At 36.1% G+C, this 26225-nt stretch overlaps 1 protein-coding gene across 2 annotated transcripts in view; it reads right to left on the bottom strand.

Moving 5' to 3' along the window:
* LOC124412236 (histone lysine acetyltransferase CREBBP) overlaps positions 1–23191 on the bottom strand; it is a 30596-nt gene extending 7405 nt beyond the window's left edge. Inside the window, exons 1-18 of one of the 2 annotated variants that reach the window (XM_046891956.1) lie at positions 22510–23191; positions 17304–17456; positions 13460–13674; positions 12772–13149; positions 11132–11600; positions 10378–10692; positions 9385–9708; positions 6973–7179; positions 5714–6074; positions 5227–5399; positions 2885–4740; positions 2592–2755; positions 2233–2313; positions 1966–2100; positions 1117–1593; positions 822–987; positions 369–545; positions 26–259 (exon numbers count right to left, since the gene is read on the bottom strand). In XM_046891956.1, the coding sequence (XP_046747912.1) occupies positions 26–259; positions 369–545; positions 822–987; positions 1117–1593; positions 1966–2100; positions 2233–2313; positions 2592–2755; positions 2885–4740; positions 5227–5399; positions 5714–6074; positions 6973–7179; positions 9385–9708; positions 10378–10692; positions 11132–11600; positions 12772–13149; positions 13460–13674; positions 17304–17456; positions 22510–22591 (5967 nt within the window). In that variant the 5' untranslated portion in view covers positions 22592–23191. The remainder of the gene's footprint in view (positions 1–25; positions 260–368; positions 546–821; positions 988–1116; positions 1594–1965; positions 2101–2232; positions 2314–2591; positions 2756–2884; positions 4741–5226; positions 5400–5713; positions 6075–6972; positions 7180–9384; positions 9709–10377; positions 10693–11131; positions 11601–12771; positions 13150–13459; positions 13675–17303; positions 17457–22509) is intronic. The other variant, XM_046891957.1, reaches the window with a different exon arrangement.
* Positions 23192–26225: the final 3034 nt, after the last annotated feature.

Raw genomic sequence — 26225 nt, 5'->3', positions numbered from 1 at the left:
ATGTTTAAGATAAATTGAAACTTACAGCTAAGCTGGCTGCGCTCTGGGCACTGTGCAATCGGATAACAAAGAAAACTTCTTTATGTTTTTCCATAGTGGCAAATATCTTTGCCGAAAGATCATTACCCGTTTGCGGAGTATTAGATTTTTTGCTATTTTTACGTTGATTTGCCTTGGACTTGTTAGACTTCTTAGCCTTCTTTTGCCCCTTCTTTTTACCATCTGGTCCTGTCTCCGAATCCTCAGACAGCGAAAATATCTGAGAAAAGAGGTATGTCACGAAATATTAAAACGTTCTAATTATCGAATAATATGAAATATAACGGCAGCGCATCATGCCGAAGAGGGTGTAAACTATAGCAACTCACGGCATTGGCTGCAGCCGCAGCAGCCTCAGCTGCCTCTGCCTGTTTCCGCTTCTCCTCTTCTTCTTGATCCAATTCTTTGATACTTTCCTCCAAAACATTTGGCCAAAAGTCACCTTCAAAATAAGGTAAGTCAGCAGCAGACGAGAGCTTATCTTCCATGGCTTGCTTCAATATATCCTGAGGTGGAAGAAAGAAAAGAGTTATAACCTGATTTTGCAATACTGATTTTAAATCGCTACTGTTGTAGTCAGTATTCATAATCACTTGAAATATGTTGTTACCCAGCTATATTATGTTCAAAGTTACGAAACTATAAGAACAATAGCTTGGTTGGGTATTAATGTTAGTCTCGCTTGACACCCGAGTGCAATAGTGAAGTAAACAGGTAACACAGAGACTGAAATGGGAATTGAAATAATTGAAAATACGTTGTGTTGAGATAGTAATACTAACTTTGTAATCAAGAACAATTCTTTCACCCATTCCCTTGTCTAACATTTTCTTATACCACTCTTGCAACCTCTTTGGTTTTGGAATTTTCTGCTCTTGCGGATGACAGTGGAAAATGTAATCATCTCCTTCCGATGGTGGACACGCCCAAATATGAGCCATTGTGTAACTGTAAATTGATACAAAATTTATTCACATGATTAAAGTTTGGACGGCATCCCGAGTATGAATGGTATTTTAAATTCTCTAACATTAAATATTTTGCTGTGCAAGTGAAACATTATCAAACATTTCTTACCCAAGCTGTTTGGCGTAGTCAAGGTATCCAAGTAAAATTTCATGATAAACAGCTGTTCTGAATTGTCTAGGCCTGAAGAAGTGTACAGAATCCAGATATGCGATATAAACTCGCCTCGTGTTGGGCGTAGGACATTCACTCCCATATTCCTGTACATGCATGCCAAAGAAGCATACATCGGTACCGTCAACTTCCTCAAACGCGAACAAAGCTTTCGCTCGATACGGAAACTCTCCTGGCATATCACTGTTTTCCACAAATCTACTTCTCATTCCTGGTTTGACTTCAACAAGCTTATCGCTAGAAGCTACAACTCTAATCGCAACTTCTCCGGCACCAGCTTCCTTTTTCTTCAAGAAATTATTCACCCGTGTTTCGATGTACGTTCCCAACTTTGTTACAGGCAATCGTTTTGCATTGAATTTATTATCCTTACGCATTTGACCTTTTTTCTTCAGACAATTGTCACAGGTGAAGCTTTAAAAGTAAAAAAAACATTCGTACTTATTTCAAGATACATTATCTTACGATGACAAGATCATTATGCAGGGTATGGCTGGTAGCAGGTAAAATATCTGGAATTGGGTAGAAAACATCCAACCCCAAAGTAATTACAAAATACGAAACTTTTCCCGACCACCTTTGAAACATTCAGTAGTGAAATATTATCGAATTTTCGAGACACATATCACAATTTGATACACTTGAAAAAATAATAAAAATAATTCATTGAGTGAGTAAAAGAGAAGAAAATTTGAAATTTCCTGGAGGCAAAGAATCACAAAATAAATGACTTGCTACCAGCCCAGTACAACATGATACAGCACATTGAAAACTTTTCCAACTCACCCTAATGGCCAGATTGCTTCCATATGTAAGACACAAATTTGATGAACTTTTCTACCGCAATCGGTGCAGACGACAAATGGTTCCAGTTCAAGATGATCGTTCTTCATTTCTTGGAATTGTTCTTTCTTTATGGCACTACAGAAATACATAGCAATATCACATTATACACAGATACTACCTCGGTGAAGTTAGGAGTTTGATACAATATTTAAATTTCAATGAACGTCAAGTGTAGAGTAAAGTAAAACCAAACAGTGAACAACTTACGTTTGCGGTTGTGTTGGATCATCTCCTAATGTCACAGTATCTCCAGGGATATCATTGAAGCATTTTTGACAGAATGTATATCTATGGAAAATAAAAACATATAATGTTAAACCATCAAGTTCCTTTATGCTTCGTATTATGTACTGCCGAATTCTAAATTCGTCAAAAGCTTTAAAAATTACAAATAGCATATTTAACGAAGTTTTAGAAGAATTATGCACGAAAGAAAATGCAGTAATACAAATATGGTACAAATATTTAGGAAATGTCTCACATTGTTTACAATCAATACTTTAGTTTATTTTAAGGTAATAAATTATTTCGTAGTACTGAATAAAATTATAAATCAGAAAATTTACCCCAACCTGTTTTGGTAAGAATAATATTTGGCATCTCTCGGAATAGTGCAAAGTTGTTTTCCATAACAACACAAAACCTGAGGATTGAAAGTGTACTTTCGTCCACAACAGTACCCCAATGCCTGCATTACAGGGTCAATTTCTTGCTCAAACACCTCCGAAAGCTGAAATTTAAGTAAGTATTATCATCTATGACGAATTTGATAAAACAAGAAAACAATGGTAAGAAAAAAATTGCTATATGAATGTACGGGAATCAAAAAAATACAGGTAAATGAAACGAAAATTCTTACCTTAGTACAATATCTGTAGACTCTGGAAGTTTTGCGATTATATAACCACGCATTGTCAAACATCATCCAAACATCGTCAACATACTCCCAAGGATCACTGTACTGTCCTGTGTCCAGTTTTCTCTTGATTGTCGACAAATCCATTGGTCTTTTCACAATATCAAAATAGTCTGGAATCCCAAGGGCTTGAGGATCAACGGGTTGCCTGAAGGGAAGAGATTCTGGATCTTGACGATATAACTTTTCTAAAGTAGGCATCAGTGCTTGTCGCAATTCGTCAGGCTTAAATAAGCACAATCGTTTCTTATCAGTAGACGTTCCACTGGGTTGAATTGGTTCGGGAACCATGGGTTTAATATCAGATGTCGATGTGTCTTGACTAGACATCGGAGTAACAGGTTCTTCTTTAATATTGCATTCTTCCTTGATCATTCCATCCTCAGACGTTTCTTCCATTGGCTCTGTCTTGATTTCAGTTTTCATAGAAATTTCGCTATTAACACTTTTCCCCCCATCCATCCTATGATTATCAGAACCATCCTCGGTTTTTATTTCCATTTTGATATTTTCCTCTTTGATAGAATCCAATTTTCCCTTACTATTATTCGTTGGTGGACTCGGTGAATTATCACGATCCAAAGCTGCTGTGATAGCAGCCATTTGGGATGACATTGAAGAACTTCTTGGAGCATTCAAAGCAGCTCTTTCTTGGGAGGTCATGCCTTTACCTAAGCTGGCTAATCCTGCAGGAGACGGAGTGGTACTGGGGTGGGGAGGTGTTTTATTTGCAGACGAAACTGTCTTGTTCGGAGTCATCAACGATGGAACTAAAGGTGTACTAGGCGTAGAAGTGGTTGATTGGGGACCATTTGTAGATGGTGCGGGCCCAGGACTTGGCCCACTGGATGCAGGCGGTGGTATAGTTTGAGGTGTAGGTGTTGCAATACCGCTATCACCAGGAGTTGAAGCAGACATAGGTCGGCTTGTAGGAAACTGTTGATTTTGTTGTTGACTGTTCTGCTGCTGCATTGTACTGAATGGCGATGGTGCTTGCGGCAACGATGTTGTATTACTATTCTGATTAGGAGTGGCATTGGTTTGTTGCTGCTGCTGCTGTTGTTGTTGCTGCTGTTGTTGTTGTTGTTGTTGATGTTGTTGAGCTTGTTGTTGCTGTGCTTGCTGCTGTTGCGCTTGCTGCTGTTGAGCCTGTTGCTGTTGCACCTGTTGCTGCTGCTGCTGCTGCTGTTGTTGTTGTTGTTGACTTTGTTGCTGCTGCTGCTGTTGTTGTTGTTGCTGTTGTTGTTGCTGCTGCTGCTGTTGTTGCTGCTGCTGCTGCTGTTGTTGTTGTTGTGCAAGCCTAACTTTCAAAAGCTCTTGGAACTGATGCTGATTCTGAACTGGAGATGTATTTGGCAATCCAGGAGTCCCGTTCGACGTAGGAAATTGACTAGTTGTAGCAGAGGCTGTAGTCGTCGTTAAATTAGCTTGCGACATTTGCGGTTGACCAAAAGGACTGAGACCTGGATTTGGGACCAAATTAGGATTGGACGTTGGTTGCCCATTTGGACTTGGACCCGGTGGTCCGATGAGCATCCCTTGTTGCTGTTGCATTTGTTGCTGTTGGATTTGTTGTGGAAATTGCATGCGATTGTGTTGCATGCCTATACCAGGTAGTGCTCCCAGCTGCCCCATTCCAGGTGAATGGCTTCGTAGACTCGGAGGCACTGTTCCAACTGGTTTTGGAGGCACTGCTCCAGCAAGACCTTGTGGAGCTGCTGGCCTAAGATTTGCACCCGGTGCCTGTTGTTGCTGCTGAGCTTGGAGCTGCTGTTCTTTGCGTTTCTGTCGTTTTTCCTCTGTTTTTCAAAAGACGATTTTTAAACGAAAGGCAATGGTCACCATAAAAAAAATCGACATAACTGGGTTGTACTAGGTATAAGTCAAGATTGTCAACATTGGACATGATAAACGGAATTCGCATTCGAATTATATGCGAACATATTAATAAAATTCACTCTCAATACTCGATAACCTTGGTACCTACGGTTAACTTTGTATCGAGGAAGCATATTAAACCGCTTTGACAAGTCAATATTACCAAACTAATATAATACTTGTACACTTGTCACAAAATATTGGAAAATTAAAATGTGTTAAACTTGTTTAAAGAAATCTGAAAGTCTTTCTTATTTGTGACCAAAACACGTGACTCCAAAAATATAAAGATGTTGTTACATCCTCTACTTAACACAAGCTAGTGTCAAATTGCCCATCACAGAATGATACTATTTTCAAGTTTTATTGACACGACAAATGATAACTAGTACTATCTATTAACTTACCTAGTTCTTTCTGTATCTTGTATATCTTCTCAGCGAGTAAATGATAGTATTCTGATCTTGAGTTGGCCATTTCATACATATCACCTTCAACTTTTTTCGCATATGCAACTAAATTATGCATTCTTTTATCGAGCATTGCTTGAGGATCAGGTGTTGGGAATATTGCTTGGACCCTTAAAAAACGTGAAAGTATATATTCACGACATGTCAACACAGCAAACAAAATCAGACTTAAATAAGATTATTCCATAACGTAGAGGTTTCTTTTTCTTTTTTTAATGCAAACCCATTGTTTTAGCAGTTTTGTCACGCTATCTAAAAATTCGTGCACAGATCCAATGTCGATTTGAATAAAACTAATTTTCAATAGAATAATTTTTGAAGCAATACATAAAAATCAAGTTTAGACATTGTCTGTAGTGATTCGAATCAATACTCTCGCAAAGAAATATTAAATATTTGTAATTATCAAAGTACTAGTACTTACAACTTGTGAACAAGATGGTTCCTGAGATCTGGTGTAACCGATTGATGCCACTCTTTAGTTCCTTGTACCGGAGTTGCAGTTACTTGGCCCGGTTGTAGCCCAGCTGGTAATTGTAGACTAGCTAATCTATTTTCATTTATAATTCCTGGTTGACCTGCATCGTTCAATCCAAAAAGTTGCATGCTAACGGATTGCTGTATACTAGCGGCAGCCACAGCTGCAGCTGATGTAGGTCCAGTTGAAGGTTGAGCCTGGCTTCCAGCAGCCACTGCCGTTGGATCAGAGCTCAGAGGAAGGGAGACGTTAGGAGCAATAACCTGTTGGCCTGCACCACCGACTACAGGTTGTCCTGGGCCCGCTACTATGGAAAAATGATTGTTACAAATGCCTTTCAATTCGTATTTCTCGGAGTCTTATTCTGGATCAATTGGAAATCATTCTAGAACTTCATTAATGTCATATAAAATGCCATAATGTGCCCATCTATACTTGACACTTGACAAAGTACCTTAGTTTAAAATGCACATATTACTTTTGCTGCCTGTTTTCTCTTTTTTAACTTCTGCTTCAATTCTAATCATATTATTTCGTCAAGATCAAGAGGATGAAAATACTATTAGCACAAGGTTTCTATCAGTCTCAAAAAACTGAACACTTCGGTAGGTCTTGACACAAATGTTTACTGTCATTTACTATTCTGCTACACTAAAATTTTTTCTCAGATCCAAAAAATAAATAAATTAAGTAGCCGGATTGAAAATTTATATATTCTTTTAATATAGTTACCAATTTTGTTCCTTACTACCCTCAAGTGGTGGTTGGCACCAAATGACAGTGCTAGGTTTTTTTGGTCCCCATACATGTTATGTAGAGGATAATTTAGATTTCACAAGGATCCAATAAACTTAAATAATTTGAAAACATTAACAACTAATCTTTGATTATTCTTAACGCTGCAATCGGCTCCGTTTCAAAATAAATAAATCAAATTTCAAAAAATCTTTATGTTTAAGTTGAAGAAAGCCTCCTAGAATGTTTTAAGCTTTAGGACTATAGAGGCAGGTATTTAGATAAAACGGATTATTAAGTTAGTGGCAAAATTTCAATACCACACTATCAATTCTTTGGTGTTAAATTTCTAATAAAAACTATTCGAGTTATTCTGTCTTACCATAACTTCGCCTTTGTGCTTCCGTGAAATATAAATTCCCCAACCCAGACAATTTTTCTCATCTATCAAAACCAATAATTGCACATACCTTGAGGTTGAGGTGGGGCTAGCCTTATATTCTGCATACCACCGGGTGGACCTTGGATACCTGGTACAGGCATTCGAACACCTCTACCAACAGTTTGACCAGGCAATAAAGTAGGAGTAGTAGTAGGACATATTCCTAAGGCGTCGTATGCTCTTCTCATGTCCGCTGGACTGGGATTAGGTTGACTATTTGGCTGAGTTGCTTGGACTGAGAAATAACAAATTTAGAAATATTAAACTAACGCAATTCAACCGAAGGTACTGATCACCAAAGATATGTTTCTCTAATATAAAGAAGATGCAGCTATCACCGAAAGTTTATTTATAGATGCTTGACACAGGTTAAAATAACTAGCGTTCGTTACCTACAGCTAATGAAACACTATCATGATTTGTGTGTAATAAACAGTTTCAACTGGGAAATTTCATTATGAATTTATGAAATTTGAAAATGACGCCACGCTGTTGTCAGCGATTTATAACCAGCGATACCCCGAGAACGAGAATAAAATTTCCCTACCTCTCCGCTGAATTCTTTCGTGTACTAAGTGATAAAGCGATGGCACACGCAATAAAAAGTGTGTAAATAACGTTTGATATTTGCGCCTGAATTATAAATCTTAAAATAACAAACTGTGACAGAGCTGTTGAATCCCCACCATTCATATATTTCACAACTTGAAATACATTGTTCAAGTTAGGGAATTTTATATACATGGGCTCCTTTATCAGTAAAAATTATAAATAAAGTCGTCGAGTTAGGCCGATTTAAATACATCATCACTTCATTGCTCATTCATTTTCGACAATGTAATGAAATAATGTATCCAAAATATTTGAAAGGATTTTACCTACTTTGATAAATAACAACCTTCACAAAGCAAATGGATTTTACAATCTGACTTAAATAATCAGCTCTCAGTACTATAATATTGGCAAACAATACCATAGAACAAGGAATATCATTCACGACGTGAAATTCCCACACTAAAGATTGAATGGAAAATTCTATGTAATCCAGAACTACGCGTTGCATACTTTGAATGCAATGTTTTGGTAAAATTCAAAAGTTCTGATAAACTTTCACATATTACTTTGTTGAAGTATAAATTGGCCATTGGGAATGATAATCATTGCCATTGGCTCAGTGAAACTATATTCTTTCTTTTTTATTGAAGTAAAGTTGAATAATTCCTTTATTTTTAACGAAAAAACGAAATTACACTTTTTGAGCAACCACGTGAGGGGGAACAAGACATTGTAAACAAGTATTTAAAAGTAGAAAGTGCAGGGATACCTATGCATAATTTTTGGGATAACCTTTAATCAACACACAGATATTATGTTGGGCCCGCCGCTTATCAAATCTGTTTCGTTCACTTTCAGGGCACACAGCATGTTCGACTACCCAGTTTTCGTTGCTCGACTCTTCTTGCAAATGGGACCATAAATCTAACATTCAGGGAAACAAAAATATTATTTCCAATACTTATACTTCTCCCTCCTCTACCTTACGGTAGTATTACTTCGAATATAAATGCACCTTCATAATCTAGCAAGCTTAAAACAAAAAATTGCTGAATCAAATAAATAAGCCCACCCTATGTCTTTGACATATCAAGTCAAATTTTCTCAATAGAGATGAATGAAGATAGCAAGAAACGAGCATTAATAATCGCGATTTTGCCGAGTCTTGGACTTCAGAGACCAGTTGGAGAACATCAATACAAGTAAACAATACTCCAAAAATGGTCGGTAATTAGGACATTCAATGCGTACCCCAAGAAGAAAACTCCTCGTATTTAGATCAGCTAGTACTGCGTTTAAAAGTAATTCTGACTGTTACGGGTGTTTATTCAGGGTTGTTACAAATTTTCACTTCCAAAATTCCGTGATTTTTCAAATTTCTAATAGCTGAAATATACTTTTAATAGACAATGTTGAATGAAAAATGTATCCTATTACTATATTATAATTAATAGACATCAAATCATTAACGATGAAAAGCTTGATACCCAATGAAACCTATCGAGTGAGGATAAAAATCAAATACCTCAATATACGCTTCAACGTTTTAGTAAAATACAAAATAACCCGTAATTGATAACAAAAGGTAAATTCTTCAGTAAAAATATCTAGTAAATAACCCAAATGTTCCAATAATAAGAGATTAGCCTAGTTGTTGACAGGTGTCCAGGTTTGTAACAACCCTATTAATTAATCAGACTGTTTCAGTTATTCAAATTATTCCGGTTAAAGAATAATAATATTTTTCTGATTCAGATTCAGTTCCGTCTTATATAAATCATGACCATATTTCACTTAACACAACAGTCGCAAAAGAGAATAATATGTAAAATGAAGACCCATGTTTCCTTTTAAGTCAACAATATATTTTTAAAAAAGTTCTTACCACCAGCAGCGTTTGGATGCCTGTTTTTATCCGCCTGCTTCAGAGGCAAGCAGACAGGGCAGTCGCTTCGTTGACAGTGTTTCCAATGACTTATTATTTGCCTAGACGAGCTGCAATGTGGTACAGAACAAGTCTTCCCAGCTCCGCATGTCGTCATGTGATTCAGAACATTCTTCATAGTTTTACAATGTGGCAATGTGCACTGACACACTTCTCCATTAGCCTGACTCTCTCGCCTCTGGCATTTGTGCGCATGTAATAGCAAGACCAGTTGTTGCTGAATCAATTTTCTCTTTTCAGGATCAGCTGTTGACGGAGGAGCACCTGCAAATAGTTCAACGAATTTTTCAATTTTCTTTCAACTCTACAGTTTTATTTTAATAATGTCAAAAGAGTGTTGGACTGTCAAGTTTTACAAACAAATTCAACTAACATTGTGCAGTATTTTTCTTCCACGGAGCAACAAACGAGTTTCGAACATTGGAAAATGACGAGATTTATGATTGCATTTGTGTAATAAGTTAGAACAGTTCGGATAAAAGTAAATGTAATAATAAGAAAAATGTGTAGATTCCAATATCAGTAACGTGCTATAACCTAACAGTAAATAACAATTAGCTAAAAATATATTTGGAGTGCTTTCGTCAACTTTCCAAATCTTTCCCAATAGGTAACTACATATGTATATTTGCAAACACTGTCATTTCCCAGAATTTGAAATGATTTCATTATCTCGGAGAGAAAGAAAAGTGTAAAGTACAATTTCCACAGTGAATATTCACTCTGATATTCACTTGATATTCAAAATTTCCTTTAAATTTACAACCCAGTCATTACTATAGACATTAAGAATTTTTTATTATATTCAAACTCTAAAAGGAAGCAGTCGGTATAGAAACTAAGAAACAAAATGTCACCAGTGAAAAGTTTCATTCCACTTTGTGAAAATTGAGGAAAACTGCCAATTTTTTTACTGTAATTATGGAAACAAACCTGGTTGAGGACCGCTGCCAGGCATTTGGCCCTGTGTTGCTTGTTGAGGACCTGGTTGCCCTCCACTAGGTGCACCTGACTGTGGCTGTGCCGGACTTGGTGCTGGTGGTTGTGCTTGTTGCGCCATCCCACCTTCTTGGCCCCCAACAATGTTTCCTGGTCCGATAGGTCCAGTCGGACCACCAAATCTGGCAACTTGCATGGCATTCATATTTGCCCCTGCCGGTCTTTGTTGGGGAGCAACAACACCAACTGGGTTATTGGCCCCAACACTTGGAGCCGGTGCACCACCTGGGGACCCTGATGAACATTTTACTTTTAAACCAGAAACGAAAAATGTATTTATACGCAATTTATATGCAAATATTTGAAACAAATTTGCGGTAAAATTATTAATAATATTATTTTCTTAATCAAACTACTACATTGGCTTGCTGAATTCAGCAAATTTTCCATCTTCAATAACCCTTAAATCTATACAAAGTGCATTTGGACGAACACAAGATGCTTCAATATAATTAACTTTGAAATTGTTTTTCCTATAAGCGAAAAGTCAGTAGAACAAATTTAAACATTTTCGTTGTCACTTACAATGAAAAAGTCTTCAAAGCTTCCAGGAAGCAAGTTATCTTTCAAAGTATTTACATTTCACATTAAAGTCCAGAATAGATGTTGAGCTATCTACGAGTTAATATACAATTCTTATTTATATATTGCAAATAAATTAAGAATAAGATGTACAAATTTTACTTACCGTAACCATATGGACTCGAAGCACCCATTTGTCCCATGTTTGACATATTTGCCATGTTTGGTGGAGCTGGCATTCTAGGTCCAACCATTCCTCCTTGGTGCACTTGTTGGTGAGGACTTTGGCCCCTTGCTGAGCCTACCATATGGGCTTGCTGCTGCTGCTGCTGCTGCTGTTGTTGTTGTTGTTGTTGTTGTTGTTGCTGCTGCTGCTGTTGTTGCTGCTGCTGCTGCGCCTGCTGCTGTTGCTGCTGTGCTTGTTGCTGCTGTTGCTGCTGTGCTTGTTGCTGCTGTTGCACTTGTTGCTGCTGCTGCTGTTGTTGTTGCTGCTGTTGCTGCTGCTGTGCCTGTTGCTGCTGCATAACAACAGCCCTAGCAGTCATCATTCCAGCTGGACCATTTGGCATTTGGCCCACACCATGAGGCCCAGCAGAGTGATGTATGCCTTGAGCATTCGAGCCAATCATTGTTACCTAGAATAAGTTGACACATAATTAAGAAGCATGCTAATCGGCACTTTGTTTTCACAATCGTAAACTGATGAAGCTCTAATACATCAAATGTAAATACAGAAGACGTTATATTTGAACACCGAATGTGTTTGGTACTGTAATTAGGATAAGAGAATATGGAATTTCGCATTGACTAGATTTGTATGACAGCGGAAAAAGAGTCACATGAAAAGGTGTATTCAAGCTATAAAACCAACTGATTTATAGTCCTCGGGATTTCTTTGTGTAATAGTTGGAGAATCAACTGCTTTGATACAACCATAGAGCATGTAACGTCAAAAATCGTAGTCTAGTATACCTACTCAATATGTCCACTCTCAAATAAATCCATGAACTTGCGTATCTTTGGCAATCATAGGACATGTAGATGTATAGCATAAGTACAGATTACTTGAAAAATTTGGCACATGTGATAAATTTCAATGAATTGAAATCATGGGAATAAAAGTAGTTAACAAATTAATTGTGTACTTAATTAAAAATCTTGAATCTGAGACTTTTCAAAAAATATTTGTTTTTTCAAAGATCCACACAATCGTTGGAAGAATGAACAACTGTCTAACACGGTGATGGAAGACTGTAAAGACAGTTACCCTAACGGAGGTTTATGTGTCATATGGAATCGCGTGTTATCGGTCCTGTGCTATGGGAGTTGACTGTAGTTACCAGTTTGTTTAAAACGGCTTCTTACGGAGTGTAGTCGAGAATTGCAGGAAACTTGTATAGTATATCTCCGGGCACACTCAGGCCCATGAGACGTCACAAAATTCTCCCAGGGGTAATCATCTCTACCAATCTTCCGTCACGTCTGATGTAAATAAGTGTGTACAATTTTTTTTCTATGATTTTGGTATTTCTATATTTTTCTGAAGTTTCCCAGAAGCTTAACGTTAATATGAGCAGTATGTTTGAAAAGCTCAATAGTCCAGAAAGCTTGCTGTAAACCATACCCAGAAGTGAAATTATGGTGGAAAAGAAAAATATTTTCGTATCCAACGTGCCAGATAGTTGATGATTAAGTTTACCCGTACCAGAATCATCCGTTGAATATGTTAATTAGTATTAACGTAGAATATACGTGATATGTAAACCAGAAGTATGGTCAACGAAAACAAGTCGCAAAAGAACTTACAGTGTTTAAGGGCTGCTTGTTCAGACTGTTCGCGACGATCAAACCACCTCCAGCCATTCCACCCATGTTATTGTTCCCACTGGCACTGCTCGTCATGACAAGTCCGGAATTCATTCCACCCGGAATCGACATTGTAGCATTACTTCCAGTCATACTCATCGACGACTGTAGCCCTCCCATTGAATTGGCAATTGACATTTGATTGTTGGTGAGCGAGCTGGCTATACTGCTGGGTAAATTACCAAGACTGACAACCATCTGAGAGTCAACGACACCTTTGGAAACTGAAACATTGGGTGGCGACTGCATGTTGGGGCTCTTACTACCCAATGTTCCTGCTGCCATTGCCAGTGAATTTGCAACTAAATTTTTGTTGCCCTGTTGGAAAGTGTAGTAAGCTTGCATTAGAAAAGATGAACAAAAAATCAAGTTCACTGTTCATGTAAGAATGAAATCATATTGATTCATGATAGTATATTTGATTTTCTATTAAGTTTAGTTTGTTTTGTTCTTTGTCTCCAATCATAAGTAACTGCGACTACCAAATCAATTATTCAGAAATAGATCCAAGCTGGTCTACGTGAAAAACTTAATAAAATGGTTCAAAGACTTCGGAGTAATATTAATAGAATTTGGTACCACTTAATGAAAAAATTAATGAAATCATTTGATGAAAATTGATGTTAACCTGCTGTTGCATCAAATGATGAGATAATTGCTGCTGTTGTTGCTGCTGTACATGCTGTCGCAGTTCGGAATCTAATGCACCATTTTGTTGTCCAGGTCCAGGACCAGTTGCGGGTGGTTTAGCGCTCTCAGTTGTTGAGCACCAGGTTCCGGATGACAACAAGTCGTCAGGAAGGTCATTTTCAAGGTCAAACATATCTGTGTTTGTTATGTAATCTGAGAACGTACAATATAGTTAACAATCATAGGCCTTTTTTAGAATGCAGTTATGAAACAGTGTACAAAAATACAGAAAGACTCAGAAAAGCTTTTTCTGCATTGATACCTGTGTCTTGGCGACAAATGTTTACATAACTTGTTTGTACTAGAATATTCTCACCACTACTCAGCAATTTCAAATATAAGTAATACCAAGGGTGGTGATAGTCATATTACTTTTGAACGTACGTTGCATCTTGATTACAGAAACTATTCAAACGTTAAATCTGATTAGATCAATTTTCTGAGCACTCAAAATATTTTTATCATTGCTTCAAGAATAATATAGTTGTTTTAGTGTATAAGGTCCACCAAAGATTCAAAAAATTACTGTTAGTGACCTTATGAAGGTCAGATTAGTACCGTCACCACAGCTTTTATTCAGAATTTCATTTATTATGTTTCAACTCTTAATCTACCATACAAGGAAATAGCTTGTGGATCGCGTTAACTGACCAAGATCTTTTTTCTTTTACCTTTACCGTATACCATAGATTTTGTATGATCGGCATTGCAAAAGTAGGATAGAATAAAGTTAACCGTCTCAATGGCACTAATTTCTCCTCACGCCATAAATTTAAAGTCTTAAAATAGATTTATGTGAAGAAAGTATCGTTGAAAAGAAATACAAGCTCAAAGTTTAATTGATCATCACCAGGTCGCATTGGCAGATTATTGAATCAAAAAATCGCTGCAACATTCTGCATTTTTTTTACGCTCTAGAAAATATAATGAATGAGCCAAACACTGGCAAAGTCTGAATATATACAAGAGGAATATAGAACACAAAGTGTAATAATATATCTACAAAAAAATTATAATAAAATAGTAAATAAATAAGACATGAGACATACACCGCAGGAGCAAAACTTAAGGGAGATTACACAGTAGCGGAATAAAAATGTTTCACAATAAACTCGTGCTTCACTACAAAAGCTGCAAAGCTACTGATGGCAAACTGCATAGAGACATGCTTAGAGATCAAGAGTCATATACTAAAAAATCATACAACTCGAAAAGTTATATATATTATATATAAAAAGTAATATATATTATATATAAAATATATATATAAAATTTAAACACAGAGAGTATATTCAAGTATATGCACACGACAATTGATACTACAACAAATCATTCGATAATTTGATTTTTATACCCTATGCCTGGAAAATAGTTTCAAATTACAATACCTTATTGTATTTTATTTTTTCTTTGACTCCGTATTTCAAAACTTTATTAGCTCTTTTTACCAAACACATTATCGGTCCCAAAATTAATATTCCAAATTTCGGTTAGCTGTCTAATTTCATCTGATTAATTAAATATAGTTAGTAAATCTACCTCATAAGGAACATCTTAGAAATATTGATATCTACCAATTTTAACATCTACCTGTCCTGGCAATCTGCCAGTTAAGAACATATTTATTTCGAAAACGACCGCTCTGCGTGCATAGTAAAGATTTCACTACACCTGTCTTTTGCAATGAGGAAAAAAATAAAAGAAGAATTGATTAGTGTATCTAAGAATTTTCTGACACTCATAGTTGCACTCACACATTTCTTACGTATAGCAAGTAATTAAATAACAATCCGTTCTGATTCAAGAATACTAATAAATTATGCTAATATTACAAATGGTCACGCAGCATTCAATCAGATATTTGAAAATGCTTAGTTTTTTGGACCGGACCCACCCGAGGAAATTGTAAAATGTGACACAATTCGTGTACCAGATTAGACTGTGACTAACAGGTAAGATGATACGTAACCAAGTTGAAAATTGAAATAATCTTGTACAAAAGTTTCAAACCCAACACACATGTCACATCGTAATTCAGTCGATTCTATCCATTTCCTCACCATGATCACAATCATCACATTTATATACCCTTATGCGCACCTAGCCACTCACAGGTTAAACTGATACCTTTGAGTCAAATGAGATCAAAGGAGTGCATAAAACAAAAACACGTTTTTTCCAAAATTCTGCTGATTGCGATTCAGAATATGTCAAACACCAGCATTTCTGTGATTTCAAACGAAGGCTGTAGTGGATGTTTTGAAAACAGTAACCTAATTTCTATTTCTTTTTTCAAATTCAATTTTCATTTTCAACCTCTTCTTTATCAAAGAACCACATAATTACCTTAAATGTCTGACCTGTGCAGGTTCTCCGGAATCAAACCACAATTTTCAATCTAACTGGGTATTTTACAATACAAACAAAGTAGAAATCAAAAAGTGCATCTGAGGGATTTCAAGATTCAAAGTATTTAGATTTTACAATTAGGACAGGCCAACTCTAACTTGAAACATCTAGTTACACCAGGCTGAGCTTTTACCATTATTTCGCCACGCTTTTTCTCTTGTAAAATGTCTTTGATCATAGTTAAAATTTCCTGACACAGTCAGGTTTTCCTGTACCCGTACATTCATATATACGACGAATAACTAAAACACTCATTATTCGCATTTATTTTCACGCTCAATTCAACAAACTTTACGAACCAAAAAAAGGTATTGCTGATTTACCAAACATTAAATACCTTCAGGAATTATAAAATTGATCTATTTGCATTTTATTGAAACAAGTGATCTTGCTTGCTACAATCACTCCACTCTTCTTTTGCATTGGTTCTATGTGTCATTATTTATGCTTATTACATATGTATAAACATACAATCATGCTGTGTTACAGCAATCGATCAGTAGTTATTCGATGATTAAAATTTATGATGTATACTTTAAAATGTTCACAAATTTCTTTCATACCAGACAACAATCTCCTAGTCTACCGAAATTTGAAAGATACTAAATATCTTCGTTTTATATATCATTCAAAGCATGTTTGAAAATATATCTCGCCCGTGATTATTCATTTTATCAATGATTCAAAGGCAATTGCCGCTCGCGTTGCTTATGAAAAATCATTCATTGTGATCGATATTTAGTTTTGTCGGTTGGGTAGTTGCTCTGCGCATGTGTGCCGCATGTCTATGTAGAAAAATTAAATTCAAAAATATTTTGCCTTTTTTATTCACAGACCAGTTACTGTAAAGTAGTCTGTAACGATGAAATCGCTTAAGGTTCTAAATTTGTTTGAATTATTATTACGTTAATAATTTAGGACAATGTCCATAATCTTCAATGCTACAGTTTACTTTGCATTCAAGCTAATAATTTTTATCATTGTTTAAAAAATTAGTCAATGTACACAAAATGTCTGAAATAAAACTTGATAGCGAGAATGTTTCAATAACATTTCGAGCTTTGTACTTCCATTCAATAGGATGAGCAAGTGGAAAAAAAGTCCGCATGTAAATTTAAAATGTTATATTTGAATAAAATATTGTCCAATAAGAGCTTGGAATAATAAACTTGTAGATGATAAATTTAATATTAATATCGTCTCAAAACCGTACTCTTTGCTCGACAGAAATCTAGGATGAATGAAAGATGTGTGTGAGGGTTCATTGAGAACGATGCTTTCAAAAGGGGGACGGACAAAAAAAATTTCAATTTTTTCTTTAAATTTTATTTATAAATCTTTTTTTGTTCGATTTTTTTTAGAATAATATTTACTTCTTTTCTGGGCTGTATGGTTGTTCCAATGTGGCTGAAGTTGATGTTGTTGTAGATGTAGCTGTTGTGGCGGGCCCTGCATTTGTTGCATGTTACCACCGCCACCTCCCCCGTAGGTGTAAGCATGGTGCATCATTATGGGCGTCATACCCACTACATATATCATAGTTTATCGTTTAGGACTTTCGTTAAAGACTAAGACCTGTATGTCATGGAAAAAGGAACAAAAACAGCCTTTTGGGAAAAGAAAAAGAAGAAGCTACTTAACGTAAGTTAGTCGTGTAACAAGGTGCCTATATATTACTACTGTGGTGGTACTCTCAAAAGAACAATTTACACTCAATCACCCACACCCGATGCCAAAGATCCATGCTACCCTTAAAGTGCTGCAATTTATTTTTCACATGTGTGTTAGTTATTTCCGTAACCCAAAATTATTTTTACACATTATAAATGTCAATTTTCAATCACACCTGAGAATTACTTGAGGACAGTTTTTGTTGAGATATCAACGATGCAGAAGCTAGCCACTGATAGCGAGCCGTTGATTTACACAAAGTTCTTATACACATTGTATTTCAGAATCAAACTATTTGCATCAGTGGATAAGTGTCAGAGATGCTAAAATGCTATCGGATCGCCTGTTTTTTTTTGCTTTTTTTTTCTGTATAAAAATCATTGCATGTAAAAAGTTTTGTTGAATTGGCATCTCGCTATCGGCCGCTAGCTTCATTATCATAAAATATCAAAGGGATAAGCCAGAGTTAACTTTGACAAATGAGAAAGGAAACACAGATTCAATGGGACTGCGATTGATACTGGAAAAACTTAATTTTAAACACAAAGGAAACTAGGACATAAATCAAAGTTGAATAATAACTTCATTATTGACATTGAGTAAAAAAATGAACAAATGATCATTTGTCACAGTTGGTTCAATTTCAGTAGCTAGTTCTTTCAACTCTCCAGAATACAAGTTTTTATCATCTGATATTCATGGCTAGATAATGTTATGAAAGGTTGTGAGATGATTGGAGATACTGCAGGGAATTGTTGAAGAATGCTGAGAGATTATTAAACTTTTATCGAGATTCCATGAAAATTGATTTACCCCTCAAATTTGCCCGACAAATGCAATTTGAGATTCTGCAACTTGGAAAATGATCAAGTTACTAAAGAAAATAATAATCACAACCTGACTAAATCTGTACTTTCTTTATTCGTAAATGTTAACTCGATATTAGTCTCTCAGAATAAATAATTTCCTAAAGTAAATGAATAGGAAAAACAGCAACAATTATTAGGATTATTTTGAAATTTCAATTATGTTTGCTAAATTTAGGTGACGAGCAATGCAGTGATTCCAAAGTAAATAAAAATAACCAACAACTTGTAAAATCTGAGTTAGATTTACTATCCGCACGCACATGTATATATGTATATCACATAAACATATACATGTATCGAATTGTGACAATATTGCCTTGGCTTAAAATTTCAGAAACGAATATTTATTGAATGAATAATGAAATAGAATAATGATAAATACATAAAAAAAAAAAAAAGCAATTTCCACCAACAGCTATTATTCAAACTATCGGAATAAGAAAAAAGAAACAACAGAGTGACTTGAAATGCCATAAAACTGCACATCAACAATATTATTGTAAAAATCTTCATTTATTTGAAACCATCGAATTGCATTTGAAACTGTGTAATAAATGATCACTGGTGAAATGTATGGCATTTATGTGTTCTGAGTAATCAAAGAGCTGCGACTTATTCATGCGACCGTCAGAAATAAGATTGGCTGAATACAAGATTTAATTCTGTCAAAATTTTAGAGGATTGCAGTATACAAATGTGCCAGAGAGTTGAAAATTAAATTGAATGGATATTGATATATTTTGCAACTTTTTCCTCTTATAAAGTGTTTACTTTGCACTGTTCCGAACCACTTAAAATTTTTTAAATGTATAAGATTGTCAATTTTTAGTTCGTAATTTTCTGATACAAAGAAAAATATTAAATAATGAGCTTCTTTCAACTTGACATCTCACTTACAGGAAATATTTTCAGAAATTTGATAGGAAAAAAAGATTAGACATAAATTATGAATTATCTTCAATCGCACATTTTTTTCCAGTGATCATACTATTATACTGTTCCAGCAAAAATAATAACTTATTGTTAGAACATTTACAAACAAGTCCGTACTAAATGCATGCCTACATCGACTAATTGAGAAATTGTACCATTGGTTCTGTTAGTAAGACTGAAATAGTAGAGAAACAGAGAAAGAGATGGAGAGGGGGGAACAAGAGAGAGAGAGAGAGAGAGAGAGAGAGAGAGAGAGAGAGAGCGAGAGCACAAACCATGTGGCTAAATACTAACATTCTATACCCTATTTTGAGATCATGCAAATTCTCATCAATTAATAGTCTACCATTTGCTAGGATATAATATTTAAAAGGCTGTTTCTGTTACCAGTTTTGTTACAAACTTATAAAAAAATAAAAGAAACAAAAAATTATTTTTATATACTTTCCTAAGGTACAAAGGAAATATTAGTAAAAATAAGGTAAAATAGGAATGAAGGAATTTCAAATTTTTCCAACTTTTAGCTGGAGCAAATTGCATAGATTTATTGTAAGAAACAAGTGAAAGGATAGTATTTATGGTGATAAATTAGACAAACGTGAGGGTAATATAATTAAAATAGAGACAAGATAGTAGTGAAAATGAACTTTGTTAGTGCGCATGTAGCTGTGTAGTATTTGCTTCTAATATCCTCAACTCTTTCGTTTGTACAATATTTTGTTTCTTCTCAATTACCATGCACAAACCATACTATCTACATGTGCTAAATTTTTGCAGTACCAATTACATCACTCTGTACATAGAGTAAGTTGACAATGTAAAATGAATTATAAGATATATGCATGCAAGTAACGAATACAAAATTAGGTTTTTTGAAAAGTTTGTGAAACTGTTACACAAATAACGAAAAAAAAAAAAATAAACTGTCAATTTCTCTGTTATTTACTTTATTTTAATAATGACTTTGAAGTTTTTTAATTGAAAAGATTATTTTACAAAGAGTACAGAAGTGGAAGTTTTTTTTAAAAAGTTTACAAGAAAACTTTGTTGTGATCCAAGATTTGTAGGCTAGAATACAAGTCAGCTGTACCGTAAACGTTTTGACTTTTGTCAGATTGATGCAAAATTCAAGGAAATCATTAAGCATAAATCCACCAAGTTCATGTTTTCTGAATGAAAATTTGAAAGGTTTGTTAATGCTTTGATTGCAAGCTACTTGAAACCGCGAGATCTAACGTAACAGTCGATATCTGGTTAGAAAACAATGTCTAGCTATGAGCATAATTTGCAAATTAAAAACATTCCATTTGTCATTTGATTGAACAATTATTCAAAGAATGAATAAATACAGAAATATGATTTTTCAAGCCTCAAATGTTACTTGACATTTTCAACATCACCCCACGAATTAAATTTACAGACCGCGTATGAAAATTTTCTTTAGATGCGGTAGCGACAATTTTGTTCAAATAAAATTCCCCAACTTTTCCCGAAAAAAACTTTAGAATTCCCTGACGTTTTCCCACGAAACTGAGGTAATGTTGGACACTTTTTATGACTAAAAGCTCAAGAAATTGTGCACCTTGTTTATATAAATTTGGTTTTAGAAAACACATAGTATTGCTTAGTTTCACAAAAAAAATTTCAACATTACCATTTACAGAAGTTAGCTTAACTGAATGTACGAAGCATAGCTGAAGTTTAAAAACGATTTATAAAAAAAGTACGTTTTTCCCTATGGTCCATCATAATTCCCTGGCTTTTCTCGATAGTAGAGAATTTACTGACTATGCCTGGTTTTCCCAATCTGTCGCCACCTTATCAGAGTTACAGTTTTTGATGTCTGATGTGTGACAAATGCAATTTCTGAGCACTAAAATCATTTTAGCACACCAGAGCAGTTCACGTTAATTCAGTAATCAGGTAGAATTCTGAACTCGATATGAGTCAAATTCTAACTTAATTATCAGCCAAATTTCTTAACATCAGCCTCACATTCATGTCACATTATACTAATAGTCGAAGCAAATAATTTGCTTCGAGTGTTTCTCATGCACATTATTCAAGGTTTTTGTATTTGAATATGATACTTTTGAAATCGAGAATGCTGTTGTGTACGGTAGAATATCAGTGCATAGTTTACTTTAAGCAAGGGCTGATGTTAAGCAACTTTCTTGGACTCCTTCTTTCAGTTTGATGTAATAAAAAGTTATAGCAAAATACAGATGACATCGTTCGTCAAAATGTGATATGATTATCCTTTACTTGGTCTATACCTGACTCGATATAAAATAATATCTAAATAGACACCATTGTTGCAGGCAGGATTGTGAATTGCAAATTTTACAATGAATAAGATGAGTAAATACATAATGCAAGTATAAGATGGATAAACCCATATAACAAGTATCGAATACATTTTTCGGAATATCAATATTCCCGACTGATACGAGTGGATTTCAAACGTTTTTGATGAACGATGTAACCTCTACCGCTGTGACAACTGATTTTGCTCTGATCAACATCAAACCACAAAAGACAGAGTCTGATAGGTAGAGAATTTTATCCAATTCAATCTTGAAGGACTCGTGAACTGCTGTAAAAGTGAAGAGAAGACCAATGTTATTAATCGGATTGTAAATAAAACGTAACGAATGATAAATTTGTGCATACCTCAGACATCATTGTATTAAATCTGACGGTAAACTGCGTAAAAGAAAACCAAGGGCATAAAGTAGTTCGTGGCGATAATTAAATAAAACGTAGAAATGGAGAGACGAGTGAAATCTTTGAGACTTTATAATGCGAAAAGAAGTGTCGGGTGAGCGAAGATTATTTCTTTCTTTCGCCGTGGGATGATGAGTAAAAATATCGAGCAGGATCGAGATCGTGAATGAAAGTGGATTTGTTTTCGTGAAACGTTGGTTGGTAGGTTTACGTCAAAACGCTGGCGGTACGCCTCCTTTTCCGCGAGGCAAGCAAGCAAGCAGGCAGGCAGGCTTCGGAAGGCATGGTTTTCACGGTATGCCCTTTAGGTTAGTTTGAGATAATGTGTCGAGGAGCGGTGTTACATTTTTCTAATCCTTCTATTGGACAAATGTTTTACCTGACGAATCCGAGGGCCCCTGGAAGGGGTCCGCCAATTTTGGCCGCTTGTTTGGCGGGCCGTCCACAAGATGATCGGCCATGTCTCGCGGCCGCCTGTTTACGCTTGGCACACTAGGCACACTACACTAGTTTGGGGGAGTCGCGAAATTTTTCGTTATATTTTGTGGGTATTGGTATTTGATTAGTTGAAAACATAATAACCGCGGTGCGTTGAGGCGCTTTCCCACAGTTCGACGTCCCGGGCGTCCCCGAACGCACATAATTAACCATTGGACATCTTTCAGTATCACCCCCAATGTATAGGTATCACACACAAGAACAACTTGACAAACTTGAGAGAGCGCAAACTGGCTACGCGCACGGCGCTAGCGATATCCAAGCTCGCTACTACTGCTGCCCGCTGGCACCATCTTTCACACAATGATAGGCGCGCGAAATCACCGTAAATTATCCAAAACTCGATCGCTTACCCCTGACATTTTCACTAATTTCGATACAGTTTTTATCCCCGCACTTATCGCGATCGAAATATCGGCCGCAAACCGGCCCCGCGGTACCGAAATTCACCGTGGAAACGATCGCCCGAGTTCCGCACCGCACAAGTATCGGCTCACGTAAAATGGCGGCTGGCTGTTGATGAAAAGTTTTTCTACGCTTGTCAGAAAATGCCCGACTGGCTGGCTCGGCTCGCTCCGTCGTCCGTGTGGCTAGCGCCTCCCTCCCATTGGTCCGTCCTGTCACGTGGTAACAACCGGGCCGTTCATTGGCGCTCCGCGATCTTGCACGAACTCTATTTCTGACGTCACGCCGTGCGACGAAAATCTCCGAAGGCGGCATTACCGTATCACATCTCGTCGGTCACTCGCCCTAATCGCGCTCTCCGTATACAAATTCTATCACCTGCAAGGTTCGCGTATTCGTAATTCTTCAATGAAAATTCCCCTCTATGCAGCAGAACTCGATCTATTCTCGGTACGAACGAGTTCGATTTCACTCCACGGTCAATTCTATATAGAGTTCGAAATTACGCCTATCGTCGGTATAATTCATAGTATCGTTTGTTTTTCGTTCGAAAATCGTCAAAGAACAGCTCGTACGAGTTATGTTCTATGCTTCAAGTTTTACGCGGTTTGATCGCTGTTTCGAAGATCGAATACATCTCGCCTTTTTCAATCCGAATCATTACTCTCAACCTCGTAACTGAAGTAACTCATCATTCTTCAGAAATAGTTGAGTACATGATGTTAGTGAGCTGTCAGGTTAGGTTAAGAAAAATATTGTGCCGCTATTTATACATATATTATAGCAATAAATTGAACAATTGGCACGATTCACAACTTCGTGCGAACGCCGACTTCTACTCTTATTACACGCAATCATATGTGAAGTAATTTTTACATAAGTGAATAATTACAAAACCTGTTGTTGTTTGCAACAGGACTCAATGTTATAGTGCATTAACCGGTTACAAGCTAACTATAGTTCGGGTTTGATACAAAAGAGTGAAGCTTGCGACTTGTCTCTTTCTTATTTCGTAATCTGTACGTAGAACAGTTAGTTTGCAAGGTGGTTAAAACAAAGAGGAGGGCCCCCATTATTCGCCCGATTCAAGCGCCACTGGACGGCTGTTCAAGGTCGCGTCAGAATGTCAGGTTCCATTGTCTCGAGAGTTCCTTTTGCTGCATAGTTTCGTTGCAGTTTTCACGCGGGACGTTCATGATAACATAACGAGCACGTGTAAAATGCTTCTGTTCATTGTTATTTAGGAAGAATGAGGCAAAGCGTACAATCGGCCATAACTGAGCCTGATTTGTCGTCTGTCGATTGTCTGGTCATAAGTATGTTACAAAGTGCCTGAATCGAACAGCACTGCTGAATGCAATGTCAGAATGAAGATCAAGGCGCGAGCCGAGCCGAGCCGAGCCGCACGCGACGTTCAGGCGCGGCGGCAAATCGCACCAAATAATCTGTGAAACGTTTTGATGGGAGTTCGGAGAGAGAGCGAAAGAATAAGATGACGCCGTGGCAGCAGACACCCGCGCTAGTTACGCTCGTCGACGGCTCTTTGTTGGGATTCCGGAGACGAGACACCTGCGTTTGGCCATTGCCCGTGTTTATTATAGCCACAACAAATTGATCTGTTACTCCAGAATTTACTTGGAATACTTCCGTCGCATCGTCTATAATTATTATTCACGCGTCATTTTTGTTTACCTTCTTTTACCCTTGATTTGCATGAATTACCTTATTTTCAGACTGAAATTCTTCGGTGTAGATAAAATGTGATTCCACAGTAAATTATGAAGGTGCGCTGCGTCGAAAGAAGTCTTCGTTCATCGTTCATGTCGCTACACAACATTTCCGAAGCTGCAATTTAACTGACGATAAACTTTTACCATAATAATTTAAGAAACATTCAATATCACGTTTGTTTCAGTTAGTTCATTACTTATAGTTAAAACCTATGCGGCTTCTTTTTAAATACTACTCGTTATACACGTACAGGATGTGTGAAATATTATTTTTAGCTTGAAAAAATAGGACCTAGCCGTCGCTTCGGTTGCATTGAATCGTGTAATAGTAAAAGAATGAGTGCCAATCTTTGGTTATTATTTTTGGTGACGTTTGATTCCTGGCTTTTACAATTGGCCAATGCATATTGCAAATTCTCAACTAATATCTGTTTAACTTTCAGCGGAAGCTGAATGATATTTCGTTTGTCGCAAACTCCATCGTCGATGATTTAATGTAGCATTATTGAATATGATTATTCATTCTTCAAAGACATATCGCAGTACAGTGTGACTCATCGTCAAAATTCGTTGAAAACTTAATTATTCCATTTAAGGAAGGTGTGAAAAGAAACTGTGAAATACAGTTGCTTTTATACATAGGTCGGTCCCAAAGATAAAATTCAATCTAAACATGACAAAAGTTGTTTCTAATCAAGGAGTCAATATTCTGGTCAATAATCGCTATTAGTGAAGAAAAATGAAACACTAAAAGTGATGGCAAAAGTTTCGAAAAATTAACGGCGATTTTAATGAGTATCATAAAATCACTGCAAAAAAAAAATGACGACAACATTGAGTTTTGAACAATATTTACTTGCAATCGAATTTGTTACAATTTGCAGAACTTTAACATCAAATTTTTCCAATAAAAAAATAATAAACGAGATTTTTGTTTTGCAAAGATGTGGTGGGACTTCAGTAAATTCGTATTTCTTCATTGCGCAGGCGAAACAACGAATTTGGACAGAATAAATTTGCTACTAGAGTTTAAATCGTACACTAAGTTGTATATTTATCAAAATGAATAAAGATAATTAATAATATTGAAACGACAAGAGTATTTAACACGTGTAAGGCGTTGGAACCTTTAAAATTTTATTAACAGTATTTGAGCTATGCTAGAATTATTTTACATCCACTGACATTTCTGTATAGCTTGCCTCTGTTTTGACAATGGGATGCAATCCTTGAATACCATGTTTGATTCCTAGCCCATCGAAAATGATGAAATCTTATACATAAATTTAGAAACCAGCAGAATCTTATTGCGGGAACATTCAGAAAGAAAGCAAAAATGATGTTAAAAAGCTCAAATAAATGATAAGGACTTGAATTTTGTAAATCAAGAAAATTTTTAAAATTTTCAAGAATTTCTACGCAAAGATCTTTCATTAAGGAATTTTAATTCCGATCAATTTAG

This window comes from Diprion similis, chromosome 11 (assembly GCF_021155765.1).
Source record: "Diprion similis isolate iyDipSimi1 chromosome 11, iyDipSimi1.1, whole genome shotgun sequence".
Lineage (NCBI taxonomy): Eukaryota > Metazoa > Arthropoda > Insecta > Hymenoptera > Diprionidae > Diprion > Diprion similis.
This window is presented reverse-complemented; position numbering and strand designations above follow the sequence as displayed.